The sequence below is a fragment of the Piliocolobus tephrosceles genome, chromosome 6 (assembly GCF_002776525.5).
Source record: "Piliocolobus tephrosceles isolate RC106 chromosome 6, ASM277652v3, whole genome shotgun sequence".
Taxonomy (NCBI): Eukaryota; Metazoa; Chordata; class Mammalia; order Primates; family Cercopithecidae; genus Piliocolobus; species Piliocolobus tephrosceles.
The window spans coordinates 123,447,895-123,470,474 of NC_045439.1; the positions used below are offsets into that span (position 1 = coordinate 123,447,895).

The following is a 22,580-nucleotide window of genomic DNA, read 5'->3' on the forward strand; positions in this document are numbered from 1 at the left end:
GTCAGGGAAGTGCCCCTAGCAGGAAATTGAGTGAGTGAGCAGGATGTAACCCGTGATGAGGCAGCTCCCAGACCTGGCTGGTCCCTGAGTCAATGAGCTACTTCGGGCACTCAAAGGAAGCCCTTCCGCCCATTCACTACTTCCACTGCCTCTTCTGTCACCTCTACCATCCCTCCCTACCCAGGTGTGGGTCTTTGGAGGCAGGGAGCTAGTCTCCTTCTTCTCTAAGTCACAAAGGAATAAAGGACTCTGGGGGCAAATGGCCTCAGCATGGAGACAGAGGAAGCTGCTCCTTGGGGATGCCAGTGACTGCCCTGGCCAGAGGGCTGCCAGTGATCTTGCTTTGGAGCCCCTAGGGCCAGGACTGGTGGCAGGGTAGGACAGAGGGGGCTGGGCCTGGCTGGGGAAGGCTGGCCTGGAAGAAGCTGAGCCATCGGCCCTGGGCCAGGGTGGAAAATATGTGTGTGAGCTCATTTGGAAGGTGGCTTCCGGCCAGTCAGGCCTGCCTCGCTTCCAGGCCCTGGCTGCCCAGCCCCTTGCAGGCGGCCTCTGGTCTCCCTACTTTCACAAGACTGAGCAAGGAGGGCAGAAACCCCCAAGGCTGGGGCTAGGTGTGCAGACTTGAGCTTTTAAAAGCGGTGTATTCAGATTTGGGATGGTAGGTAGGAAACGGGTACAGGAACTGCAGGACGATGGAGCAGTCTTGGCTGGGTTTCCTTGGGGCCTTTGGGAATGGGTACCACTGCTGAAGCCCTCTGCCCTCCCCCTGATGCCCTTGCACACAAACATTCACCAATCCTACCCTTCCCTTAGCTGCTGCCATTGTCTCATTCCATCCCTTTGGCTTCTGAGTCTTGGTGCCACCTTCCTTCTCTCAAGAAGGGAGGTGATGGCCTGGCAAAGTGGGGTCCTTTTCCCTCTGCACTCCTACCCCCCATAATATTGCTGCACAATAAGGAAATACAGCCGGGCGTGGTGGCTCAAGCCTGTAATCCCAACACTTTGGGAGGCCAAGGTGGGCGGATCACCTGAGGTTGGGAGTTTGAGACCAGCCTGACCAACATGGAGAAACCCCGTCTCTACTAAAAATACAAAATTAGCCAGGTGTGGTGGCGCATGCCTGTAATCCCAGCTACTTGGGAGGCTGAGGCAGGAGAATCACTTGAACCTGGGAGGCAGAGGTTGCAGTGAGCCGAGATTGCGCCATTGCACTCCAGCCTGGGCAACAAGAGTGAAACTCCATCTCAAAACAACAACAACAACAACAAAAACCACAATAAGCAAATACATATGTGCTGACAGATCCCCAGAACACACACTGCCGTGAAGACGCCCAGCTACCCAGGGTCCATGCTGGAAGAGACACCAAGAGATTGCCAGGATCTGCCAGTATAGAAACATAAATAAGTAAATTGGAAATATCTGGGTTTTAAATTTGGACTAACAACCAGTGACCTTGATCAAGTCATTTATCTTTCTGGGTCTCAGTTCCCTTATTTGTAAAACGGGGACAATATTAGTACCTGTGTCATTGTGTGTTGTAAGGAGCTCAGCAAATGTTAGTTTCACCATTGCTGGAAGGGAAGGAGGGATACAGAGGGAAAAGAGACCGCTGGAAAATCTGTCAGATAGTGGGGAGAAGGGGCCCTGGGGGAGGGACAGTGAAGGACCAGCAGAGCTAGCCAGATTGTGTTCTGGGGTCTGGAGGGGTGTGGGGGTGTCTCTCTGCCCAGTCCTCTCTCCTTTAGAGGACCCAGCTCCTCTTAGATCTTCCCTTCCCTTCCCGCTGACCCACAGCCTGGCTGGCAGCCCTGGAGTCATGGGCCCAGCTGGTGCCAGGAGCCCTGGAGAAAGGGAGGTGATGACAAGGGAGTCCGTGGCCCCCCTCCAAATGTGTGGGGTGCAGTCGTGGGCAGAGTGCTGCTCCTCTTCGGCCCTTGCCCCTAGTCCAGCGTCTCCTTAGCACCAACTTTCCTGGGTTCTGCCCAAACCTCCTTGAAGATTCCCCTTGGCTCCCTCCTGGCTGCTCCAACTCACATGTGCTGCTTTCGAATAAAGGAACTTGGAACCATAGAAACTGGGTCAGGCCCAACGGACAAATCGGGGTAGGGCCAGTGAAAGCAGAGTTTGCAGGTCTTTTGGAAGCCACAGGGCCCTCTGCTCTCCCCGCACCCGAGCCTGACCTGGAGGTTCACTCAGTGGGACCTTGTGATCACTAAGGCACCTCCCAGGGTCCCCGGGCAGCCTCACTGGGGTGGATCAGGCAGGCCCAGGCACGTCAGAAGCACGGGACCCTGCCGTGTCTCCACCCTGAAATTCTCTCCGCTTGTTTTAATTTTTGTTTTTGTTTTTTAAACCAGTCAAATTTAGCAGTGGGGGGTTTTATAAGCCCATCTTCTACCTCTTCCCCCTTTGTCTCTGGTCCTCCATTCCCATCTCTCCCCCTTGGCTCCAGAGAGCATCTTGTGATTCCAGAATCAGGGCCAAACAATTTCCTCGTGATGGGGAAACCGCACTCCAGCGCGGGAGCCCTAGGCTCCCCCTCCTCTTCTCTCTGGCAGTCCCCCCTCCCCAGGCTCCTCCACTGGCTCCAGCTGTGTTTTGCAAAACTCCCACTGGATAACATCTGTAATTGCCTCCAGATGTGGACCACAAAAACACAAAGGGGCCATGAGCTCATCTTTGAGTTCCTTGCCACCCGCACAGACCCTACCACCCTCAGATGCCCCTGACTTCCCCTGCCACCTTGTCAAGGTCCCCATCCCCTCTGGTAAGGGTGCTGGGGAGGTGGTGTCCAATTCCACTGAGACACACAGACTCTGCCAAACAGCTGTTGGCAGGGGAGGTGCAGGAGGCCAGGTGTAGGGTCAGGGTTCCTGGCAGACAGGAAGGTGGGGTACCCCTTCTGCCAAAGCAATCACACTAACCAGCCCTGAATAGCAGCTGGATAGACTGACTGGCATGATGGGGCCAGGACTCTGCAAGGCAGGCGGCGGAGGGAGTCTGGGCTGGAGCCCAGGGTGGGCTGGGTGGAGGCAGGAAGGGAAGGGGGGTGAAAAAAAGGGGCTGCTCTTCTCCAGCTGAGCTGACTCAGCACTGGGCTGATTCCTCCCTCCAGGCTGGTTTCAGAGGAAGGGTGGGTGGATAGCCTGGGAACCCTGTCTGGGGCAGGAGTTTCTAAGGAAAGAGGAAGCAAAGCCTTGTTATTCTGCCCTTCCAACCTGACCATCCTGGTTCTTCCGGACAATTAGGATGAGATCTCTGTTTGGCCAGAGACAGGCTGCTCCTAATAGGCACAGCAGCAACACCTATCTCTCTTTCTCCCTTGTTTCCTTCTGTCTCAGCAGCAGAGCCCCAGGCCTGGAAGAGGCTTCTTAGGTCCTGACGGCTCGGAAGGACATGCCAGTGAGCCCAAGGCTGAATATGATCATGGGACTTCCCCTGCTTCAGGCAGAGATGCATGAGGAAACGGAGGGTCTGCGGGTGGGTCACAGGACAGGGTAATGCAATTTAGGAAGATTTTCCAAGTGGCCTTAGCTTGACCACTTCCTCTTGTCTCTGAGCCTTGGGTCTCAAGGCAGCCTTTTAAGCCAGGTGGTGGGAGAGTAGCTGAGCCCTGTCAGTCACCCCACTGCCCCCTATGGGGATGCCCTGCTCCCCAACTCTGGCCCCTGAATCCCTTTAGTCCACTAAGAATAAACATACTACTTTATGAAAAATGCCAAAGCCCCACCTCATGGAAAACGCTGCTCATGACGCGTGCCCTCGCCTCATCCAGCTCCTTTCACCCACAGCCCATCACCCTCTACAGAGCTCAGCCACACAAGGAATGTGAAACACAATTTATTCTTTGTGGAAAGGTTGAACAAGGTCAAAATTGTCCTTAGAGGGCACCGACCCAGCCCCGCCCTGCAGGTTCCTGGGGTCAGACACCTCTGCCCCCCCACCCCCACCCCTCCCCATGCCCCTTGTTAACAAAAAGAAACGATTTGAATGGAATTCATATATAATAATTATAATAAAAATATACATTAAACAAAACAAAAAAACGAACAAGACAGAAATCTGCCGAACTGCCAGCACCGTTCACCCCATTTCCCCCACCCTGTGCCCCACCCCCCCGACATCCCTCTCCTCTTGCTCCCTCCACTGGGTCTCACTCTCCCAAGTCCCCGGTACCATGGCCACCACCTTTGGTGGCCCAAGGAGACTTCAATGGGTGGGCTGGGTGGGTGGGGCTGTGAGAGGGCAGGCCACTGGTGAGACAGGCTTGAGGGGTGCTGGCACCAGGGAAGCGCGGGCCCAGCCTAAGCTAGCCCCAGCTCCTGCCCCTCACTGAGGTGGTGAGCAGGCCGGGACAGTGCGGCCAGCCAGGCCCTGTGGCCTCTCATGAAGCCCCTCATTCCTCGTTTGTGTGCCTTCTCTGCTCCTTTCTCTGGGCTGCCCCACCCTTCCCCTCCACGCTGCCTGGGCAGCAAGGACAGGACCAGAAGGAGCAAGTGTGCCTTCCTCAGGGCCCTTCCTGAGAGCTCCACAGCCCACCCTGTGGCCCCTGCTTGGCTTGGCCTGGCCTGCCCGGCCCCAGCCTTCCAATGCTGCTGCACGTCCTCATTTTCCTTTTTGGGCCCATCCTGCCCACTCTGGCTGCTCTGCCTTTGGGCCTCAGCCCCAGCTGCCTGAGTTTGGGCAAGGTTCTTTCTCTGTGGCCTTCAGGCTCACCCCCAGGGCTCTGACCCGGGCCTCTCCCGCTGGCCCCACTCTACCTGACAGCTGCACCCCTGGTTTCAGCTTTTCTAACTGTGAAAGCCCCATCCAAGGCTAACATTCGAGAGACATAGGGCTGCTAAGGGTTTCTTCTGTCCCTTTAGTCCCCAACGGCTCAGGCTCCTTCCTTGGAAGTTCCCTGGGGTAGGTGAGGCAGAGGCAGATCTCTGAGGAACTTGACTGACTAAGCAAGGAAGACCCTCTCTGAATTTTCCTCCCAAGGTCTTAGGGTGGCTGGGCAGTCCCCACCCCCGCACACTGTCTCAGGGTCTCTGCCCCCAACAAGATTAGATTCCTTTTAGCCAGAAAGAGTAGTGAGAGGCTGCCAATTGGGTACACCTGGGGCTTTCAGGGCTGGAGTGCCCAGAGCCTCCTGAGGTCAGAGTTCAGAGGTTAAGGTATGTCAGGGGATGGAAAAGGAGCAGATGACCCCATTTGACCTTTACCAGCGAGGTCTGAGGGTCCTGCCTTCAAGTGCAGAGCCCCCAACACATTCAGATGGGGCTGGACAGACACAAAACTACAGGGTTCCGCTGAGGGGCAGAGGCTGGAAAGGGCCACCCTCCCACTCAGCCCTCAGGGGAGCCATCTAGGGAAGATGCAATGCCGGGGCAGCAGGGAGGGAGGCGGTCAGGGTGAGGGAGGCCAGCCAGGGGACAGAGAGAAGCAAGGAGGCTGCGGGGAGGGGGCTTGGGACGGTGGGGGCAGCCCACCCACCACCACCTGCTGCCACTGGCCTTCAGAGGCCAAGTCCTTGTGGTAGGAGTGGGCGGGCCGGCGGTGGGCGTCAGACCTTGTCCAGCAGGGAACGCTGGCAGTAGAGCAGTCGCCTGGGGGTCCCATGGCGTCTGAAGAAGAAGACTGCAAGGCCCACCGCCAGCACCAGGAGCAGCAGCAGCACGGGCAGTACCACGGCAGCCGCGCTCACCGCCCCGCTGCCCTCCTCGTCCACCTCAATGATGATCACCTCCGTCTCCTCCTCAGTCCCCTCATCCGGCCGGCCTCCCGATGGGCAGCCCATCCAGTCCCGCAGGGCTGACTTGGGGTAGCCCGGTTCTACCTTCAGCTTCTGGTTGTTGAATTTCCAGTATTTGTTCCCCTTGTAGAAGTAAGTGAAGACTGCAGGGGGTGGATCAGAAGGTGGTAAGGAAGGGAAGACCCAAAGAGAGGAGAGGAGCGAGGGAAGCTCTGTTAATGTGAGGGCAGCTGAGCTCCCCTCCACCTTCCTGAGCATCAGCTTCCTCAGCTGTAAAATGGGGGTGCCTATCGGACCAGGTTGGAAGGTGGTGGGGATGAATGGGTACCACGTGTGGAAGCACCTAGCCCAGCGCCTGGTATGTGATATTATCATCGCCATTGTTTTCCACACAGCACTCCCTTAGGCTTCCCTCCCACTCTTCCTCAACTCCCTATTCCCATCCTTCTCTCAGCGACACCTTCCCTTGCCCCTCTCACCTTCATCGCTGCCCATGAATGACCCTCTGGGAGACTCAGGGATCCCTTCCCAGACTTTGATGTTCTTGGGGTACTCGCTATCCACTGCCCTGAGCTCCTCGTTGAAACGGTAGTACCTGGGGAAGGGGAAAGGAAGGGCAGTGGCAGACACTGGGCATGTCCTCAGAGGGCAGCAAGACCCAGATCGAATCCACCAGTGGGCAAAGGATAGCTGCGGACAGGGTGGGGACAGGGGTTTTAAGTAATGAGGGCTTGCTGCTGAAAGTGGCGGAAGGTGGGGGTGGAAGGGAGGGTCCAGGCTGTAAGGAGCCACCAGCAGCCCTAATGACAGTGCCTAGCTGCTGGGGGCGGAGGCACAGTGCTGGAGGCAGGAGGTGCCAAATGACCAGGTCTGAAATGACCCGGTCACATCCCACTCACACGGTGCCCAAAGGAGGCTGCCCATTTCTAGGCAACAGCAGAGGCTCAGCCAGCTCCTTCTCCAGGGAAGCATCTTGGGGGTAAAGTGCGTCTTTCTCCAGAACTGAGGGAATTTGGGGTGGTGGTGGTTTCTGAGGAAGGCCTGGGGTTAAGGGGTTGAGGTCTTACTTGTTTCCACGGAAGAAGTAGGTCTTTCCATTGGGCATCCAGAAGAGAGCAGCATCAATCTTGTCGGTAGGCAGCCCTCGGCCCAGCTCCTTAATGTGCTTGGGGTAGCCAGGTTCCAGGGACGCCTCATCAAACACCCAGTGCTTGTCTCCTGGGGAGGACAGGAGGGCAGCATCTGGGTTCAACGTAGGCTCTAGGGACTTTAGAGGGAATCAGCTCCTCTAGGGAGATCTTCCTCACTCCCAAAGACTAAAGCGGAGTGCTTGGTTACCTTTGAAGAAGACAAATTTGCCATCCTTCCTCTCATAGGCAGTGTTGATGGACGCAGGCAGGCCCCGCCAGAACTGGCCAATGGGCATTGGGTATCCATCCATCACTTGGTTGTTCCTCACCCGCCAGAACCAGCGCTCCTGGAAGTCAGTCAATGCAGGAAGAGTCCATGACGTCTTGCGGCCTAGATCTCTGGCTCAGTCCCCAAAGCTCCCCCACTGCTTTTTGTTCCTCAATTTTAGTTTTCGGTCCAGCTGTTGTCACTTCCACCCAGCTGCCCTACCACAGAGCCCCCCTCCTTTTCTTTTGAGATGGAGTCTCGCACTATTGTCCAGGCTGGAGTGCAATGGCCCTATCTCGGCTCTCTGCAACCTCTGCCTCCCAGGTTCGCACGATTCTCCTGCCTTAGGCCTCCTGAGTAGCTCGGATTACAGGCACCCACCACCACACTCAGCAAATTTTTTGTAGTTTTAGTAGAGATGGGGGTTCACTATGTTGACCAGCCTGGTCTCGAACTCCCGACCTCAGGAGATCCGCCTGCCTTGGCCTCTCAAAGTGCTAGGATTACAGGCATGAGCCACCATGCCCGGCCCATAGAACCCTTTTGTCTTCCAAACCAGCCCACCTCTTTTTCTCACCTTGAAGACAAACATCTCCCCTCGGAGCATGGCCACGGTGTCAAAGTTCCCATCACAGATGTTGGGCCCATAGGTGGGGTTTTTGGGCTTATCAGGAACAGAAGGCCGGGAGGTAGTCCTGGGTTGAGGGGGCATCTTGGTAGGGAACCCTGACTTACTCCCTGGGGCAGAAAACACGAGGGGCATTTCGGACTTAGGAGGAGAGAGGGGAGGGAAGGACAGACAGATGGGCAGACAGTACCCTTGGAAAGGTGTGGATGGGCTTCTAGGGGAGGCTGAAGCAACCAACTGGGAGGTGACAGAAAAGGTGGGCTCAAAAGTGGAGCTGATAGAGGCAATGTCAGGTTGGCGGGAGGCGGTGGGGAGACTGCACGGCATGAAACGGGAAATGCGTAGACCAGGAGGGGACAAGGAGCAGGGGAGGGAGCAGGCGTGGGTGTAGACTACTCACCATAAAGTTGCTGGATGCCCCGGCGGTCATCATCAGGCAGCACAAAGTTCTCTGTGTCCATCCACTGGTAAAACGGTGCCATGATGGCCGAGGGGTCACTGGAATGCTCGAGCCCCAGGGCATGGCCCAGCTCGTGCACAGCCACCAGGAAGATGTCATTTCCTGGAAGGATGGGGACAGTGATGATAGCAGCCTGAGTCCCTTCCCTCAGCCTCCCTGCTTCCCCACCAGCAGCTTTGGTTTCACCTCCAAGCCTGCTGCCCATGTTTTCAATCCAAAGTGACCAAATTCTGAGGTCCAGCTTTTTATCTGGCATTTAAGCACAAGCCAGTCAACAAGCTCCTCTGGGTGGAGGTGAGACAGTGCTTGGAAGCAGGACCCCCATCCCAGGAAGACCTGTGTTAAGGGAAGCCAAGGCCCTCTCTAGTCCCATTTCTCCCAGGAGCTAGACATGACATCAATTTGGAAAAGTGGGCGATAAGGATGCTTTGAAGTCTTTGACTGGAAAGCCAGTCAGTGGGTGAGAGGAGGGACCAGATGTAAATAGCTCAAACAGGACTCCTGCTTTTGTCAGCAGTTAGACCAGAAGGTCTTTGTGGTCCCTTCTAGCCCCGAAATTTTAGAAGGAGGGAGGGGAACCACCCCTACAAATGACCGCTGGCTTTTTCCAGAGTAAGTCCCAGGGATACTTGGCTCACCATTCAGATCCTCATTCCCGACAGTCCAAGGTTCGGCAGAGTCAAAGTGGGTGTCCCCTCCAATGTTGGGGCCTGGGAAGTAGGCATGGGCCAGGAAGCCGCCCTCACCATCGAAGGGCGTGCTGTCACCGTGGAAGCCCTCGGCAAAGAAGATCATGATGTCGGCCTGCTTCTCATGGCCCTCACGGATGTAGGCATAAGGCACCTCGCGGAAGCGCAGTGGTGTGGCACTCTCCCACACGCGGAATGCCTTGCGAATGGCCTCGTATGTGGCATACTCGCCCACCTTGGGGGTGTAATTCTGGATGCTGAGGTCCAGCCACGTGGGGAGAGGATGGGGTGTGTTAGGATAACGAGGGGCAACATTCTCCTTCCCTGCACTCTCCCAGGTCTGACTGTCCTGCCCAGCCACCTCTGCCTGACTCAACTCTTCCTGCTACCTCATGCACGATGCCTCTGTCTCAAGAACAAGGGATCCTCAGGCTTTGGCTCTCTGGCACTGGGGTACACCCTTGATCGCTATACCTCTTTCCAGGATGAGAGCCATTTTCCTCCCCACTCCCAGGGATGCTTCCCAGGAACTGAGGGGAGTAGGGCAGGAGGTCTCTGAGTCTCTGCATAAGCACAATGGGTGGGGAATAATTACAAGATGTGAGAAAGGTTGCTTGCCTGCTGGACTCACCAGAAAGTGATTTCATTATGTTGCCATTTGAGACCCTGGATGGCATAGCGCTTCCTTCGAACATTGGCCTTGATCTCAGCCCCAAACTTGTCTGGAACACCACATCGGGGGCGCCTCATGGCCCTGGAGTGGGTTTGGGTGTGAGGATTGGGGTCAGTGCAATGTATGAAAGAGAAAGGTCTCCAGTGTCAGTGTTAGGTGAGACTTGCTGTATGTCAATGTGGGGAAAGGCCAAGGTTATGAGATCAGGGTGAACATGAGAGGGTCAGGATCAGCACGTGGGGGTGAGGTATGGGGGGGGCACAAGCCAGGCATTCAGGTAGGAACATCTCTGGCGCTGGCATTGTCAGTGGGTGCCAGGCAGAACTCCTGCCAGGGTCTAGCACTTACTTCATGGTGTCTGCATCAGCTTTGCCTGTTACTTGCAAGCCGTAAAACTTCTGCATGGCAGCGATGGCCGCTGAGAGTGACTGGGGTGAGCGCTGCGTGTGGGTACGTAGGTCCCCGGGAGGCAGGTAGCCATACTGCTGTAGCCAGGCCTGTAGGGAAAGGGGTATGGCTTAGAGCATCCCCACCTGGCCGATGGGGTGCCTCTACCTCCCCCACAATGCCCAGCATACAGCCTTGGCTTGGTGAGGAAAGGACAGTGGGTTCCCAGCTTGGCTCCGCCAGCAGGTCTGGAGGAACTCCCAGGCTAGACCTGATCTCTGGCCCAGGCCCCAGTAGGGCTTGTCCCCTCGGGCCTATGGGCCCAAACAGGCTTTTGGCTGTAGCTCTCTTGAAAATGAGAGAGAGCCCTGGTGGTTTAATGGAGTTCTGAGATGTCTTCTCAGAGCTGTGATTCCTTCTAGCACTTTTCTCCTCCATGTCAGTGTTCTTGCAGAGATAGCATGTTCCACCTGGGAATGGGCTATGCCCATGATGGGTGGGGAGGGGTGTTGACAGGCTGAGTGAGCTCTACTATTGGGTTTGACATGAGGCCCTCCTGGGATGGCAGTGCCATGTCCCCAGGACCCTCACAGCTGAGATCTTTTTAGAAAGGAGGGCAGAAAAAGAGCTAGAGCTAAGGCTGGCTACTACAAGGGGAAACTAGGAACTTGGGATGTGGTAAGAGGTGTGATTCAGCTGGAGCCAGGATCCTGCCACTGTCCTTATCCAAGCAGCATCTGACCTATGGCTTAGAACCTAAAGGCCTATTTAAGATTCTTAGCAGAGGCCGGGCGCAGTGGCTCACACCTGTAATCCCAGCACTTTGGGAGACCAAGGCAGGTGGATCATGAGGTCAGGAGATCGAGACCATCCTGGCTTACACAGTGAAACCCCGTCTCTACTAAAAATACAAAAAAAAATTAGCGGGGCGTGGTGGCGGGCGCCTATACTCACAGCTACTCGGGAAGCTGAGGCAGGAGAATGGCATGAACCCAGGAGGCGGAGCTTGCAGTGAGCCGAGATTGCGCCACTGCACTCCAGCCTGGGTGACAGAGCGAGACTCCGTCTCAAAAAAAAAAAAAATTCTCAGCAGAGGAAGTGGGAGATAGGGGTGGAGGAGACTTGGTGACTGTATTTTATTTCAGGTATGTTGTGAATTGGTCATAATATAAAGGCTGGCATATCGCCTTAAATTAATGTTAGGTTTTGGTCTTTGATTAAAAGGTTCACACACTGCAAAGTCCTGTTGAGGAGAAAGTCAGCCTTTATTGTAAGAACGATGGAGTATTTTCTTAAAGCCTCAAAGTAGAACAAGCCAGGCTGGGCGTGGTGGCTGACGCCTGTAATCCTAACAGTTTGGGAGGCCAAGGCGGTCAGATCCCCTGAGGTCAGGAGTTTGAGACCAGCCTAGCCAACATGGCGAAACTCTGTCTCTACTAAAAATACAAAAATTAGCCGCGCATGGTGGTGGGCACCTGTAATCCCAGCTACTCGGGAAGCTGAGGTAGGAGAATCGCTGAACCTGGGAGGCCAAGGTTGCAGTGAACCAAGATCGTGCCGCTGCACTCAGCCTGGGTGACAGAGCGAGACTCTCTCTCAAAACAAAACAAAAAAGTAAAACAAGCCAAGTTATATATGAAATATGAAGATGCTTGGATTCTTTTATGGGGAGAAGACACCACCCAGATAGCTCTAGTCCCTGCTCCAGTTTTGCTTTCTTAGGGAGTTCGGGAAGGGGCTGTAGGTTGCCCAGGACAGGACCTTGGAGGGGAGATGGGGGAGGCTGCTGTTGGGTGCTGCATCTCCTATCCAAGGTCATCAGTATGGACTGCCACATGGCCCTTCACCTCTGGCTCAGGCCCTGGTGATGGGGCAGCAGTCTTGCATGGGGACTGGGGGTGACTCAAGAGCAGCTGACTGGGGACCTGAGCCCACAGGGGCAAGAATTGCAACATGGTTCTGGGAAGTGATCCCCCAAGGCTGATGGGAGCTAGAACCCGAGATGTAAACAACCCAGCCTTTTCCCAGCCAACAGTCTTGGCTAGAACAACCCTAGCACCACCTAGCTCTGAGGCTCTGAGAGCCCCTCCTCAGGGGTAGAGGAAGGAGTGACATTTAACCTCTGGTATACCAGAGGGGAGCCAAGCAGGGCACACCAGTCCCGGGCTGCTCTCAGGGAGCTGCAGGCTTGCCCTGACCTGTTCTGGCTGATGCTACAGCCAGTGCCTGGGGAGGCCTGCTGTGGCCTGTGCCTAAATATGCAGGAAACGTCTTTTGCCCCTAGCCTCACCTGCAGGATAAATACACCCCAGGCTTATGACCCTTGGTTGGGGAGCAGCTGCTTCAGGACTTGGGGAAGGACGGGACTGGTCTACTTCTGATGCTGGAAGGCAGGAGGACTGAGGCCAGGCCCCCTCAACCCTCAGAGAGCAAAGCTGAGAGAATTCACCTAAAGCAGAACGACAGAAGGGAGGGCAGCACAGAGATGGGGAGAATCCACCTCCAGGAGCTCTAGGGGAAATCCCCTCTGGAGTCTTTCAAGAAGCTAGGCGGGTCTAAATAGTCACACCCACAACCTCCCCCCCATACCCTAGGGAGAAAAATGAAGGCTCAGTCAAGTGAAGGACTTCCCTGGAGTCAAGAGAGCTGCCAGGCCTGGAAAGGAAGTGCCCCCATCCCTCTCCTCCCCTCAGGCCTAGGCAAGTTTCTCTCCTCACAGAGACTATGAGGTCGAAACCACAGAAGAGAGGACTCTTGTGTCTGCGGCTGGGTGGGAGGAAGGGCTCAGCGCCAGACGGGCCATGGGGAGGAGAGGGCTGTCCTGGAGCTGGTGCAGGACTCTGGAGGCCTGGTGGGAGGGACCCAGCTGCATGAGGCCTGCACCACCCCAGCTTTCCCTCCACATTGGCCTGGAGTAAAAAGCAACTATGTTGAGTCAAAGAACTCAGCTGGCTGGCTTTGTCTTTGTGAATGAGAGAGATGTAAGGTATCCCCTAGGAGAAAGTCAAGGGAACACCTCCCATCTTGGCTTACGAGTCCAGTGGAGGGTGGGGGGACCTCCAGCTCTGCAGTAGGCCCTGGATCCTAGCCTCTGGGGCTGCTCCTCCCTCCCTTCCAGGGCCCAGAAGCAAATGGTGGTTCTGGCACTGGATCCGCCCATGACCCACTTAAAACGGAGCCAGGGCTGCCGCCCCTCCCCTGGGGGACCCAGCAGAGCAGGGGAGGGAAAAAAGGCAAGGCAGTGAAGTTGGCGGTGGGCAGCTCCCCTGATGCCCAGGCTCGTTTTCTTAGGGGCGCTCCCTTTCAGGTCTCAGAGGAGGACTCTAGGCCTGGGAAGAGGACGACTCCTCCCGGACAGTCAGAATCAGCCTCCAGCACTAGGGCAGGTTTTTTACTCTCCCTGGTGTCTGAGCACTCCACGTTTCGTCTTCCACCCCCATTCCTGGGGCCATACTTTTCCAGTCGGCCCTAGACCCTTTCAGGGACAGAGACAGAAGAGAATATTCTTTCCAAAGAGTTTTCTCCGGGGTGGGACTAGGGCGGAGAAGCCAAACCCAAATCCCATCCCCCTTCTGGGGCCCTTCCTGGCCCCTCCCGACCGCACCCAGGCCCTTGCCAGGCTGAGTGGGTTGAGATGGCCCAAAATAAGAAGCTCATTAAATCCGTCTCCCACCTTCACCCCAAAATAAGAGAGGGAGAGGAAAAACCTCCTCAGACAACTCCCACGCAGCTTCCTCTGGGGCCCGGTGGGCCACCGTCTGGGACGGGGTGGGGGTGGGGGGCGCCCGAGCCAGCCGAGACGTGTGAGGGCACCCCGGGCCAGACCCTCTCCCCACTCCCCGAGCGACGCCCCCAGGCTCCCTGCAATTAACACAGAAAAACAATTAACAACAAAAAGGGCCTGAAGGCGCCGGTGCGGGTGGGGATAGTGGAAGGCAGCGACCCGGCCGATCGCCCGGCTCACAAGGAGAGCTTTGTGTGGACGGAAAAGCGGCCAGCGCGCCGGCGCTGCGACCCTCGACGCCAGGGATGCGGGTAGGGGGACAGCGGGGTCCTCTCGGGGAGACGGGGGCTGTGGCCCTGGACGTTCGGCCGTCCACCCTCGACCCCCATCTGGCCGCAGACGCGTCCGCTGAGGGCCTGGGCCGCCCGGGGAGGCCGAAGCGCCCATCGGAGGGCGCGCCGGCGGGAGAGCGCTGGAGAGCTGGAAAGTCGAAGAAACAACAAACTCTCGCGCATGACGAGGAGCCGGGACAGCGCGGGGTTTGAGCGGAGTCCAAATGTTTACCAGGCGGTTCCAGAGCTGAACGCAGAGCCCAAGGGAATTGGGGAAGGGGGAGTCTGCCCGAGTTGTAAAGTTCTTCCAAGGACTGGGAAAAAAGAAGGAATGGGAAAGAGAGTCGGCGGCGCAGGGGGTGGGGGCAGCTGGTTGGAAGCGGGCAAAAGTTGGATCGATCTGGAAGTTTGGAGACGAAGAGGAAAAAGAAAAGGAGGGGGAATCCTGCAGGCCCGAACAGCCGAGATCCCAAGAGCCCTCCTCTCCGAATAGAGGCTGTCCCCTTGGAGACCCCCGGGCTCGCCTCCCGGCGGGCGAGACTCCGGGAAGGGCCGGGGAGCTCACTTACTTCGGGGCTGAAGGTGCTGCTTTGGGCCGAGCCGAGGGAGGCGAGCGCGGTGCCGAGCGTGAGCAGGGGGAGCAGGAGACAACGGGAGTGTCTTGGGGCGGGAGACATGGTCCGAGACCACCGGGTCAGCCGGGCAGTGTGGGCTCCGCGGCGGGGCCCACGCCCTGGGGTCGCACCGCCACTCCCTCGGGGCGCCTTTGTCTTCGGTAGGCACTGAACTTTAATTCCTAGAGCGCTGTCGGCTTGGAATTAAGGGGATTGTTCCTGAAAGTGCCTGTTTGCTCTTCTCCTCTTTTCCGGTTTTTGATCTTTCTTCTGCTTAGTCGGCGAACTGGGGTCTGGATCCCTCTCGCTCTCTCCTCTGGTCCCTCCCTTTTCCCGCAGCCTCTCCTCCGTCCCCGCCCCAGTGCCCTCCTTTCCTGGTTGGGGACGTGGTTGTTTTAGCCTGAATCCAATTACAACCAAGAACTGGAAAAAAAAAAAAAAAAACCAAAAACCCTCTAAGTTGCCTTTTTGTGGTGCAGGCTGCCATCTGCAGGGGTTGAGGCCACGGTGGACAGCAGGGGGCTGTAGAGGACCCAGGGGACGGGATGTGGGAGACTTTCAACCCATAAGCATATTCTGAGTGGCTTGATTCCTCTGGTATTCAGCATTTGTCTCACCTCAGGGTGGAAATTATTGGGGGCTACATGGCTAGGGGCAACAAGGAGCTCAAAGTGTGGGATGGTGGTGGTGGTGGGGTCTTCTTCCATGCTCATGAGACCTGCATAGGGAGAAGGGGCCAGTTTACTAATAGTTGGGGGGTTATCTTCTGGGCCCTGTAGACAACTGTCTATGGTCCTCCCTCCGCTGCCAAAAATTCCAAACTATGACCCAACTACCAACAACAAACCCCACAACCATACTGGATCTGTGGCTCCAACCTTGTGGAAAGACAAAGGTGATTCCTTTATTGTCATTTGTAATGTGGCTGCACCTTTAACTGGAAATCGCTGAGAGGAAAAGGCTTACAAGGCCATAGGATCTGGGGGAAAGCAAATCAAGCTGGGTGAAATTATTGTAAAAGAAGGGATTGGGAGTTGGGACTCTGGGGTTTAGTTCCACCTCTACACTGAAAAAGGAGGCAAGAGTAAAATCTCCGTTAGGGACTTACTGGACTCAGAACAAAAGATGGAGGTATGTAGGAAAGGAAGAGGGCAGGATAAAGCTGACCGTGAGAAAGGGAGACAGATGAGAGTCAGGAACTAGACAGATGTGGAAAAGCAGCACAACGGAAGCAGGAAAAGTGTGGGAGACAGAAAATTCAACTATCAGCAAAATCTAAGATCCAAGAATTGCATTTGGTCAGTGAGAGAGGACGGAGGTAGCGCGAGGAGGAAGGGAGAAAAAAGCAAAGGAAGGAATAAAGGAGGGTGGACAGAAATTAGGTCAGGTAGGAAGCTTCAGAAATCCAAGGGATTCAGGAACTATCGCACTTCTGTGGCAGAAGAATGGAAGTCTAGTGCTCAGTACTGTAATGAAAACGAAGGTCTTTTGCTATCAGATTCATGATCAATAAAATGAAAAGCTTTTCAGGTCCTGTGGCGCCTCCAGGTTTGTGGGAGGTATATGGTGTTATTTATTTATTTGTATTCTTTTTTGAGACGGAGTCTCGCTCTGTCACCCAGGCTGGAGTGCAGTGGCCTGATCTCGGCTCACTGCAAGCTCCGCCTCCTGGGTTCACGCCATTCTCCTGCCTCAGCCTCCTGAGTAGCTGGGACTACAGGCACCCGCTACCACGCCCGGCTAATTTTTTGTGTTTTTGGTAGAGATGGGGTTTCACCGTGTTAGCCAGGATGGTCTTGATCTCCCCACCTTGTGATCCGCCCGTCTCGGCCTCCCGTGGTGTGTGTTACTAAACAGCTACCTACCCCACAGTGACTGAGGGCTAAGCCCTTATGTAGGGCTTTCCTACACAAACTGGGGTTGGAAGGTACAAGCCCCTCTTCAACCAATCTCTGGAATGCAGTCAGAAACACGGAGCCCTCAGAACCCCACTCTTGGCAGGACATGCAACACCCAGGTATGGTTCTTCCCACATCAGCCTTCCCAGTGAGGGTAACCACCTGGACCACGTATCTGAATCTTAGGAAGACTGACACCAGATGCTTGTCAAAAAAGGGACCTTGGCTAGAAAATTTTTTTTTCTTTTTTTTGAGATGGAGTCTCACTCTATCACCCAGGCTGGAGTGCAGTGGTACAATCTCGGCTCACCACAACCTCCACCTCCTGGATTCAAGTCATTCTCCTGCCTCAGCCTCCCAAGTAGCTGGGATTACAGGCGTATGCCACCACGCCTGGCTAATTTTTGTATTTTGAGTAGAGACAGGGGAGTTTCACCACGTTGGCTAGGCTGGTCTTGAACTCCTGACCTCGTGATCCACCCGCCTCGGCCTCCCAAAGTGCTGGGATTACAGGCGTGAGCCACCGTGCCCAGCTGAAAATCTTTTTCGTGAAAACATTTATTAGATGCCACCTATACATGGCCTAAACTGTGTATGGGCTGTTAAAGGCTTGAGTGCCTGGCTAGAACCAGGAAAACTGCTGTCCCCTTTTCATGTTCACAGAACAGCTATTTCTCATAGTTGGGCCAGTCCTATGGCCTGCAAAGGAGGTAAACATTGTAAAGCAAGACTTAGCCGAACTGGAATGGAGCCAGAGATGAGGGCACTAAGCCAAGCCTCCCAGGCAGTGATTTAACAGCTTGTTCTTGGTGTCCCAGCTCTTTTGCTTTGGAGACAGATGGGGAATGTGAAGGCTCTCTTCTGGCTGGGGTGAAGCATCTAGGTGACAGAAAAGAAATCCAGAGAGAGGCTGAGGAAGGGAGGCAGGAGTTGCTTTTTATTGACTTGGAAGTGGGCTCTTCAGTGAAGCCCCTTTCAATTTAAGAGCATTTTCCTTCTTCCTTTGTTCTTCCTGCAACTTCTGCTGCCTGAGCTGCCATGCTTGTAATCCAGTGTCCATTTCCTGTGACAGCAGTACAACTCGTCTCTGAAACAGACAGGAAAACAGTGTGGATAACATCTGGGACTTAAGTGCTACACTATATATCCTTCTACTTACAAATTCTAAGGTTTCATCTGGAAAATGACACTGCTGACTCCCCAGTGGGAGCAATTCCTGGCTTGGGAGGCAGAGGGAGACAGCAAAATGTGCAGCAGGATGTCTACTACTGGTTCCTGTCCTGGGAGTGCCCCACTCTTCCTCCCTTCTCACAGTGCTATTAAAACCTTTGGCTGGGGCCAGGCACGGTGGCTCATGCCTGTAATCCCAGCACTTTGGGAGGCTGAGGCAGGCGTATCACCTGAGGTCGGGAGTTTGAGACCAGTCTGATCAAAATGGAGAAACTTCGTCTCTACTAAAAATACAAAATTAGCCAGGCATGGTGGCACATGCCTGTAATCCCAGCTACTCGGGAGACTGAGGCTGGAGAATCGCTTGAACCCAGGAGTAGGAAGTTGAGGTGAGCTGAGATGGCACCATTGCACTCCGGCCTGGGCAACGAGCGAAACTCCATCTCACAAAAAACAAAAAAACATAAAAAACCTTTGGCTGTTATTAATAAAACCTCTGTATAAGGGGTACATGTTTGCTTAGGTGCAACACAGCTCAAGACAAATTATGATTTAAATGTTCTCCTTCCAGGTAGCCCTGGCTGTTGCTCTAGCCACTCACTGCAAACTTCTCCCTTTCAGCTTTTCTTCGAAGTTGGCCTTTCATTGGGGGAGCAGGGCGGCCATCTACAAGTAGAAGTGAGAGAAAAGGCAAGTGTTAGAGACGGTCTGCAGCACCTTGTGCAAATACTGTGATAGGAATAAGGGAAGAACCAATCTCTAGCTCCTCTCTTCCATTTCATATACACTGTAGCTTAATTAACCTAAAATATGTCCCTCATCTTCAAGGGTAAGGTACAATAACCCAGAATGAGCTCTTAGGCATATTACTACTCTCTTTCATTTTATTTCATTTATCTATTTATTTTTTGAGAGACTCTCGCTCTGTTGCCACGTTGGAGGGCAGTGACGCAATCTCAGCTCACTGCAACCTCTGCCTCCTGGGTTCAAGAGATTCTCCTGCCTCAGACTCCTGAGTAGCTGGGACTACAGGCACGTGCCACCATTCCTGATTTTTGTATTTTTAGTAGAGACGGGGTTTCACCATGTTGGCCAGGATAGTCTTGATCACTTGACCTTGTGATCCACCTGGCTCGGCCTCCCAAAGTGCTGGGATTCTAAGCGTGAGCCACTGTGCCTGGCCTTTTTTATTTTATTTTTTATTTTGAGACAGACTTTTGCACTTGTTGCCCAGGCTGGAGTGCAATGGCATGATCTCGGCTCACCGCAACTTCTGCCTCCCGGGTTCAAGCGATTCTCCTGCCTCAGCCTCCTGAGTAGCTGGGATTACAGGTGCGTGCCACCACACCCGGCTATTTACTACTCTATTTCACTTAACTCTCATTAGCCTTGTATTTGAGGTCCTCTGCAATGCTGAATCGGTTTTGTCTTCAGAAATTCTTAAGCAATGTGATCACTGCTGTACTATGTATCTTTGCTAAATTCCATCCCACTCCATAATGAAATGCCCTCTTTTCCTTTTCTTCCAGCCAAATCTTCATCCTTAGGTCCACTCAAACCCTAACTTTCCCAGAAACTCTAATCTCTTCAAATCCATCAGCCTTTTCTTCTGAAAGAAGTGCTGACTATTTAATATTCACCTATTTGCCTTGGGACATTTACTGTACTTTTTTTCTTTAAGTGTTATTTAGCTACCTCAGGTCCTTTTGGAAAGGGGCAGAGTATTGAAATACTATTATTTATTATTACTGTTTTTGAGACAAGGTCTTGCTCCGTCGCCCAGGCTGGAGTGCAATGGCACAATCTCAGATCATTACAACCTCCACCTCCTGGGCTCAGGAGATTCTCCTGCCTCAGCCTCCCAAGTAGCTGGGACTATAGGCACATGCCATGGCGCCTGGCCCTGAATACTATTACTTAATTTTTAAAACGTCCATGCTTTGTCCCAGTTAGACTTTAAGTTCCCTGGGTCAGGAACTGTGTCGCTAGCTTTTGCTATTCATAGTATAGTGTAGGCACATAAGCATGTTAATAAAAATCCACAAATATCTGCTGACTTGCTGAAAAGATGCAGTATCTGATCCAAGTAGTTTACTTTCTGCAAAGAAAGAAACAGAGTGAAAACTCTGCCCAAAAGTTTGAAGGCAAGAGAGAGAAGAGGTGTTATTTATCAGGAAAGGGAAAGGGAACCAATATTGTGTATGCCACGTGCTTTACATTGGTTGTTTCATTTTATCCTTATAAGAACCATATGAGATAGGCATTCTTTTTTTTTGAGACGGAGTCTGGCTCTGTCGCCCAGGCTGGAGTGCAGTGGCCGGATCTCAGCTCACTGCAAGCTCCGCCTCCCGGGTTTACGCCATTCTCCTGCCTCAGCCTCCCCAGTAGCTGGGACTACAGGCGCCCGCCACCTCGCCCGGCTAGTTTTTTGTATTTTTTAGTAGAGACGGGGTTTCACTGTGTTAGCCAGGATGGTCTCGATCTCCTGACCTCGTGATCCGCCCGTCTCGGCCTCCCACAGTGCTGGGATTACAGGCTTGAGCCACCGCGCCCGGCGAGATAGGTATTCTTTTACAGATATGGAAACTGAGACTAAGATAAAATTAAGTAATTTGTCCAAGACCACAAAGTTAGCGAGAAGGGAAGCCTGGATTAAGAATAAGGTCCACAGGCTGGGCGTGGTGGCTCATGCCTGTAATCCCAGCACTTTGGGAGGCTAAGGGGATCACTTGAACTAAAGAGTTCAAGACCAGCTTGGGCAATATAGCAAGACCTTGTCTCTACTAGAAGTTAAAAAAAAAAAAAAAAAATTAGCCAGGAATGGTGGTGTGTGCCCGTGGTCCCACCTACTTGGAGGGCTGAGGTGGGAGGATTGCTTGAGCCCAGGATATCAAGGCTGCAGTGAGCGATGATCATGCCACTGCACTTCAGCCTGGGTGACAGGGAAAGACCCTATTTCAAAAAAAAAGGAAGCAGTCATATATAATTCCAGAGTCTTTCCAATAGTCCATACTCCTACAAGGAGATGCCAGGCTTCTTACAGTAAATAACAAGTGGAAAAAATCTTCACCATTTTCCTCAGTCACCAATTATCTAATTAAGCAGGATCATACTCCTAGAGAGCAACAATAGGAGATTAAATATTCAGATCTCTGTGTTGTCAAGGAGGCCTGGCCTATGTTTAGTCCTGGCTTTGTTACTACCTAGCTGTATGATCATGGGCAATTCACTTCTGTAGGCCCCAAATTTCCTACTTGTACACTGGAGTCTCATAAGAAGAATGGGGAGTAGCTTCAACTTCTCTAAGGTCCCTCCCTTCTAGGGCTAATATCTATTCTCCCCTACCCCTCTCTTTTGTAAGTAAAGGGAAAATAATTTTCTGAAGGGAGCCTGTCATCCATAGTCTTCATCCTTCTACCCCTCTAAGATGTTTATTTCTGTAGCTTTTCAAAGAGCTCTCCCTGCATTTGGTACCAAATACTGAAAATTCACTAACCACACAGAAAAGTGGTTCTTGGTTAAAAAAAATAATGTTCCCCTTTAAAAAACGCAGAAGTCTTGTCACCCCCTTCCACCCTGGCAGCCCCAAGTCAGAATTATCTTCTGCTTATCTCCACAAGTCAAGATCCTGTTTAGCTTATCTTCCTTAGTTGAAGTGTAATCTACAAAATAAACACGAGGGATTCCCCAAATTCCGTTTTCCAAATAGAAGGTTCAACACTTTTACACGCCCCCACCTTGATACCCCCAGCTCCCCGTCCAGGGGCGTTCCCTCTGGGTGAAAATCTCCCCAGTGTAGTTAACTGTCAGATCAGCGCTCACCCGCATATGACCAGTCTGGGAGGTCTGTAAGGGGCCCGTAGCCGGAGGGGTTGGCAGCCAGTCCCTGCCTGTGTGGAGAAAAACAGATCTGTGAGGACCTAGCCCATCTTCTGGTCCCCCAGGACTCCTCATCCCAGCACTCACTGTAGTCGCCACTGGCCGCCCGCCCAAGCGGCTGCTCCGCAGTGCAGCCTCCGGACACCTGCTGGGAAAACAGAACAGAGCTGGGGAAGAGGCCGGGCAGCCGGATCAGGGGTCCTGTGCCCGTCCCCAACGCGCCTCCGAGTTCACGGTCACTATCTATACCCACTCACTGAAGAGAACAGCCGCTAAAGCAGCCATGCTGAACCGGAGTAGCCGGAAGTAGGCGTGGCCTCGGTGCTCACGCGCGACGCTATGGGGGAAGCTGGAAGTCGCCATCTTGAATCTGGGTTTTCAATCCTGGGCTCCGCCATCTTGGGTCATCGTACGGAAGGAGAGACAAAACTGCGATCCAGGTTTTTGAAGTGAAAACGAATTGTCGTTCAGGGCATGCATTCTCAGTGGAAGTCGTGTCCTCCCAGATTAAGCCGTTCTGAACAGTTCCCACAATCTCCCTACAGCGGTCTCCAGTTCATCGAAATTGATATTAATAGTAACTTTGATCTCAGAGGAGTAACATCAACGTCATTCTAGAGATCCTCGCATCACTGTAACACAGTTTTCCTAGACTAAGAAAAGTAATCAAATTTAGAGTTAATCGGAAATTAGGCCAGCCTGGGCAACATGGCGAAACTCCTCTCTACAAGAAAATGGAAAATTAGCTGGGTGTGGTGGTGCATGCATATGGTGTCTCAGCTACTTGGGAGGCTGAGGTGGGAGGATCGCTTGAGCCTGGGAGGCCCAAGGCTGCAGTAGGCAGAGATCACACCACTGCACTCCAGTCTGGGTGACAGAGTGAGACCTTGCTTCAAAAAAAATTCCATATGACAAGTGCTGTTTTAGGTGTAGGAGATTTTATGGAGAATAAAACCAGACATTAATATCATGATAGAGCTCTCGGTAT

General features: G+C 53.6%; 2 protein-coding genes across 6 annotated transcripts; both read right to left on the reverse strand.

The window, feature by feature from the left end:
- Window positions 1-3,994: 3,994 nt before the first annotated feature.
- Window positions 3,995-14,990, reverse strand: MMP14 (matrix metallopeptidase 14). Its single transcript, XM_023230456.3, has 10 exons — window positions 14,601-14,990; window positions 9,937-10,085; window positions 9,547-9,669; window positions 8,865-9,172; window positions 8,167-8,328; window positions 7,716-7,876; window positions 7,079-7,217; window positions 6,808-6,958; window positions 6,220-6,335; window positions 3,995-5,883 (listed from the first exon to the last, which is right to left on the reverse strand). The coding sequence occupies exons 1-10, from the start codon at window positions 14,706-14,708 to the stop codon at window positions 5,552-5,554; spliced, it is 1,749 nt and encodes a 582-aa protein (XP_023086224.1). The 5' UTR covers window positions 14,709-14,990; the 3' UTR covers window positions 3,995-5,551.
- A 2,464-nt stretch (window positions 14,991-17,454) lies between these two features.
- On the reverse strand, window positions 17,455-22,060 carry MRPL52 (mitochondrial ribosomal protein L52). 5 transcript variants are annotated; one of them, XM_026446943.1, is made up of 5 exons: window positions 21,850-22,060; window positions 21,680-21,737; window positions 21,536-21,603; window positions 18,315-18,379; window positions 17,455-17,630 (listed from the first exon to the last, which is right to left on the reverse strand). In XM_026446943.1, exons 1-5 carry the CDS (start codon window positions 21,953-21,955, stop codon window positions 17,481-17,483), a joined length of 447 nt encoding a protein of 148 aa, XP_026302728.1. In that variant the 5' UTR covers window positions 21,956-22,060; the 3' UTR covers window positions 17,455-17,480. The 5 variants fall into 5 exon arrangements, with proteins under 5 accessions (XP_026302728.1, XP_026302731.1, XP_026302727.1 ...); XM_026446946.1 differs by having other exon boundaries at window positions 18,308-18,379; XM_026446942.1 differs by having other exon boundaries at window positions 21,680-21,740.
- Window positions 22,061-22,580: the final 520 nt, after the last annotated feature.

Coding starts and splice junctions, on each gene's coding strand:
- MMP14 (XM_023230456.3), bottom strand. CDS start 14,708: ATGTCTCCCGCCCCAAGACACTCCCGTTGTCTCCTGCTCCCCCTGCTC. Junction 7,877..8,166: donor GGGCATCCAGCAACTTTATG/GTGAGTAGTCTA, acceptor TTTCTGCCCCAG/GGAGTAAGTCAGGGTTCCCT. Junction 7,218..7,715: donor GGGAGATGTTTGTCTTCAAG/GTGAGAAAAAGA, acceptor ACTGACTTCCAG/GAGCGCTGGTTCTGGCGGGT.
- MRPL52 (XM_026446942.1), bottom strand. CDS start 21,955: ATGGCGACTTCCAGCTTCCCCCATAGCGTCGCGCGTGAGCACCGAGGC. Junction 18,380..21,535: donor CCCAGACTGGTCATATGCGG/GTGAGCGCTGAT, acceptor TTCTACTTGTAG/ATGGCCGCCCTGCTCCCCCA. Junction 17,631..18,314: donor CTGAAAGGGAGAAGTTTGCA/GTGAGTGGCTAG, acceptor TGTCTGTTTCAG/AGACGAGTTGTACTGCTGTC.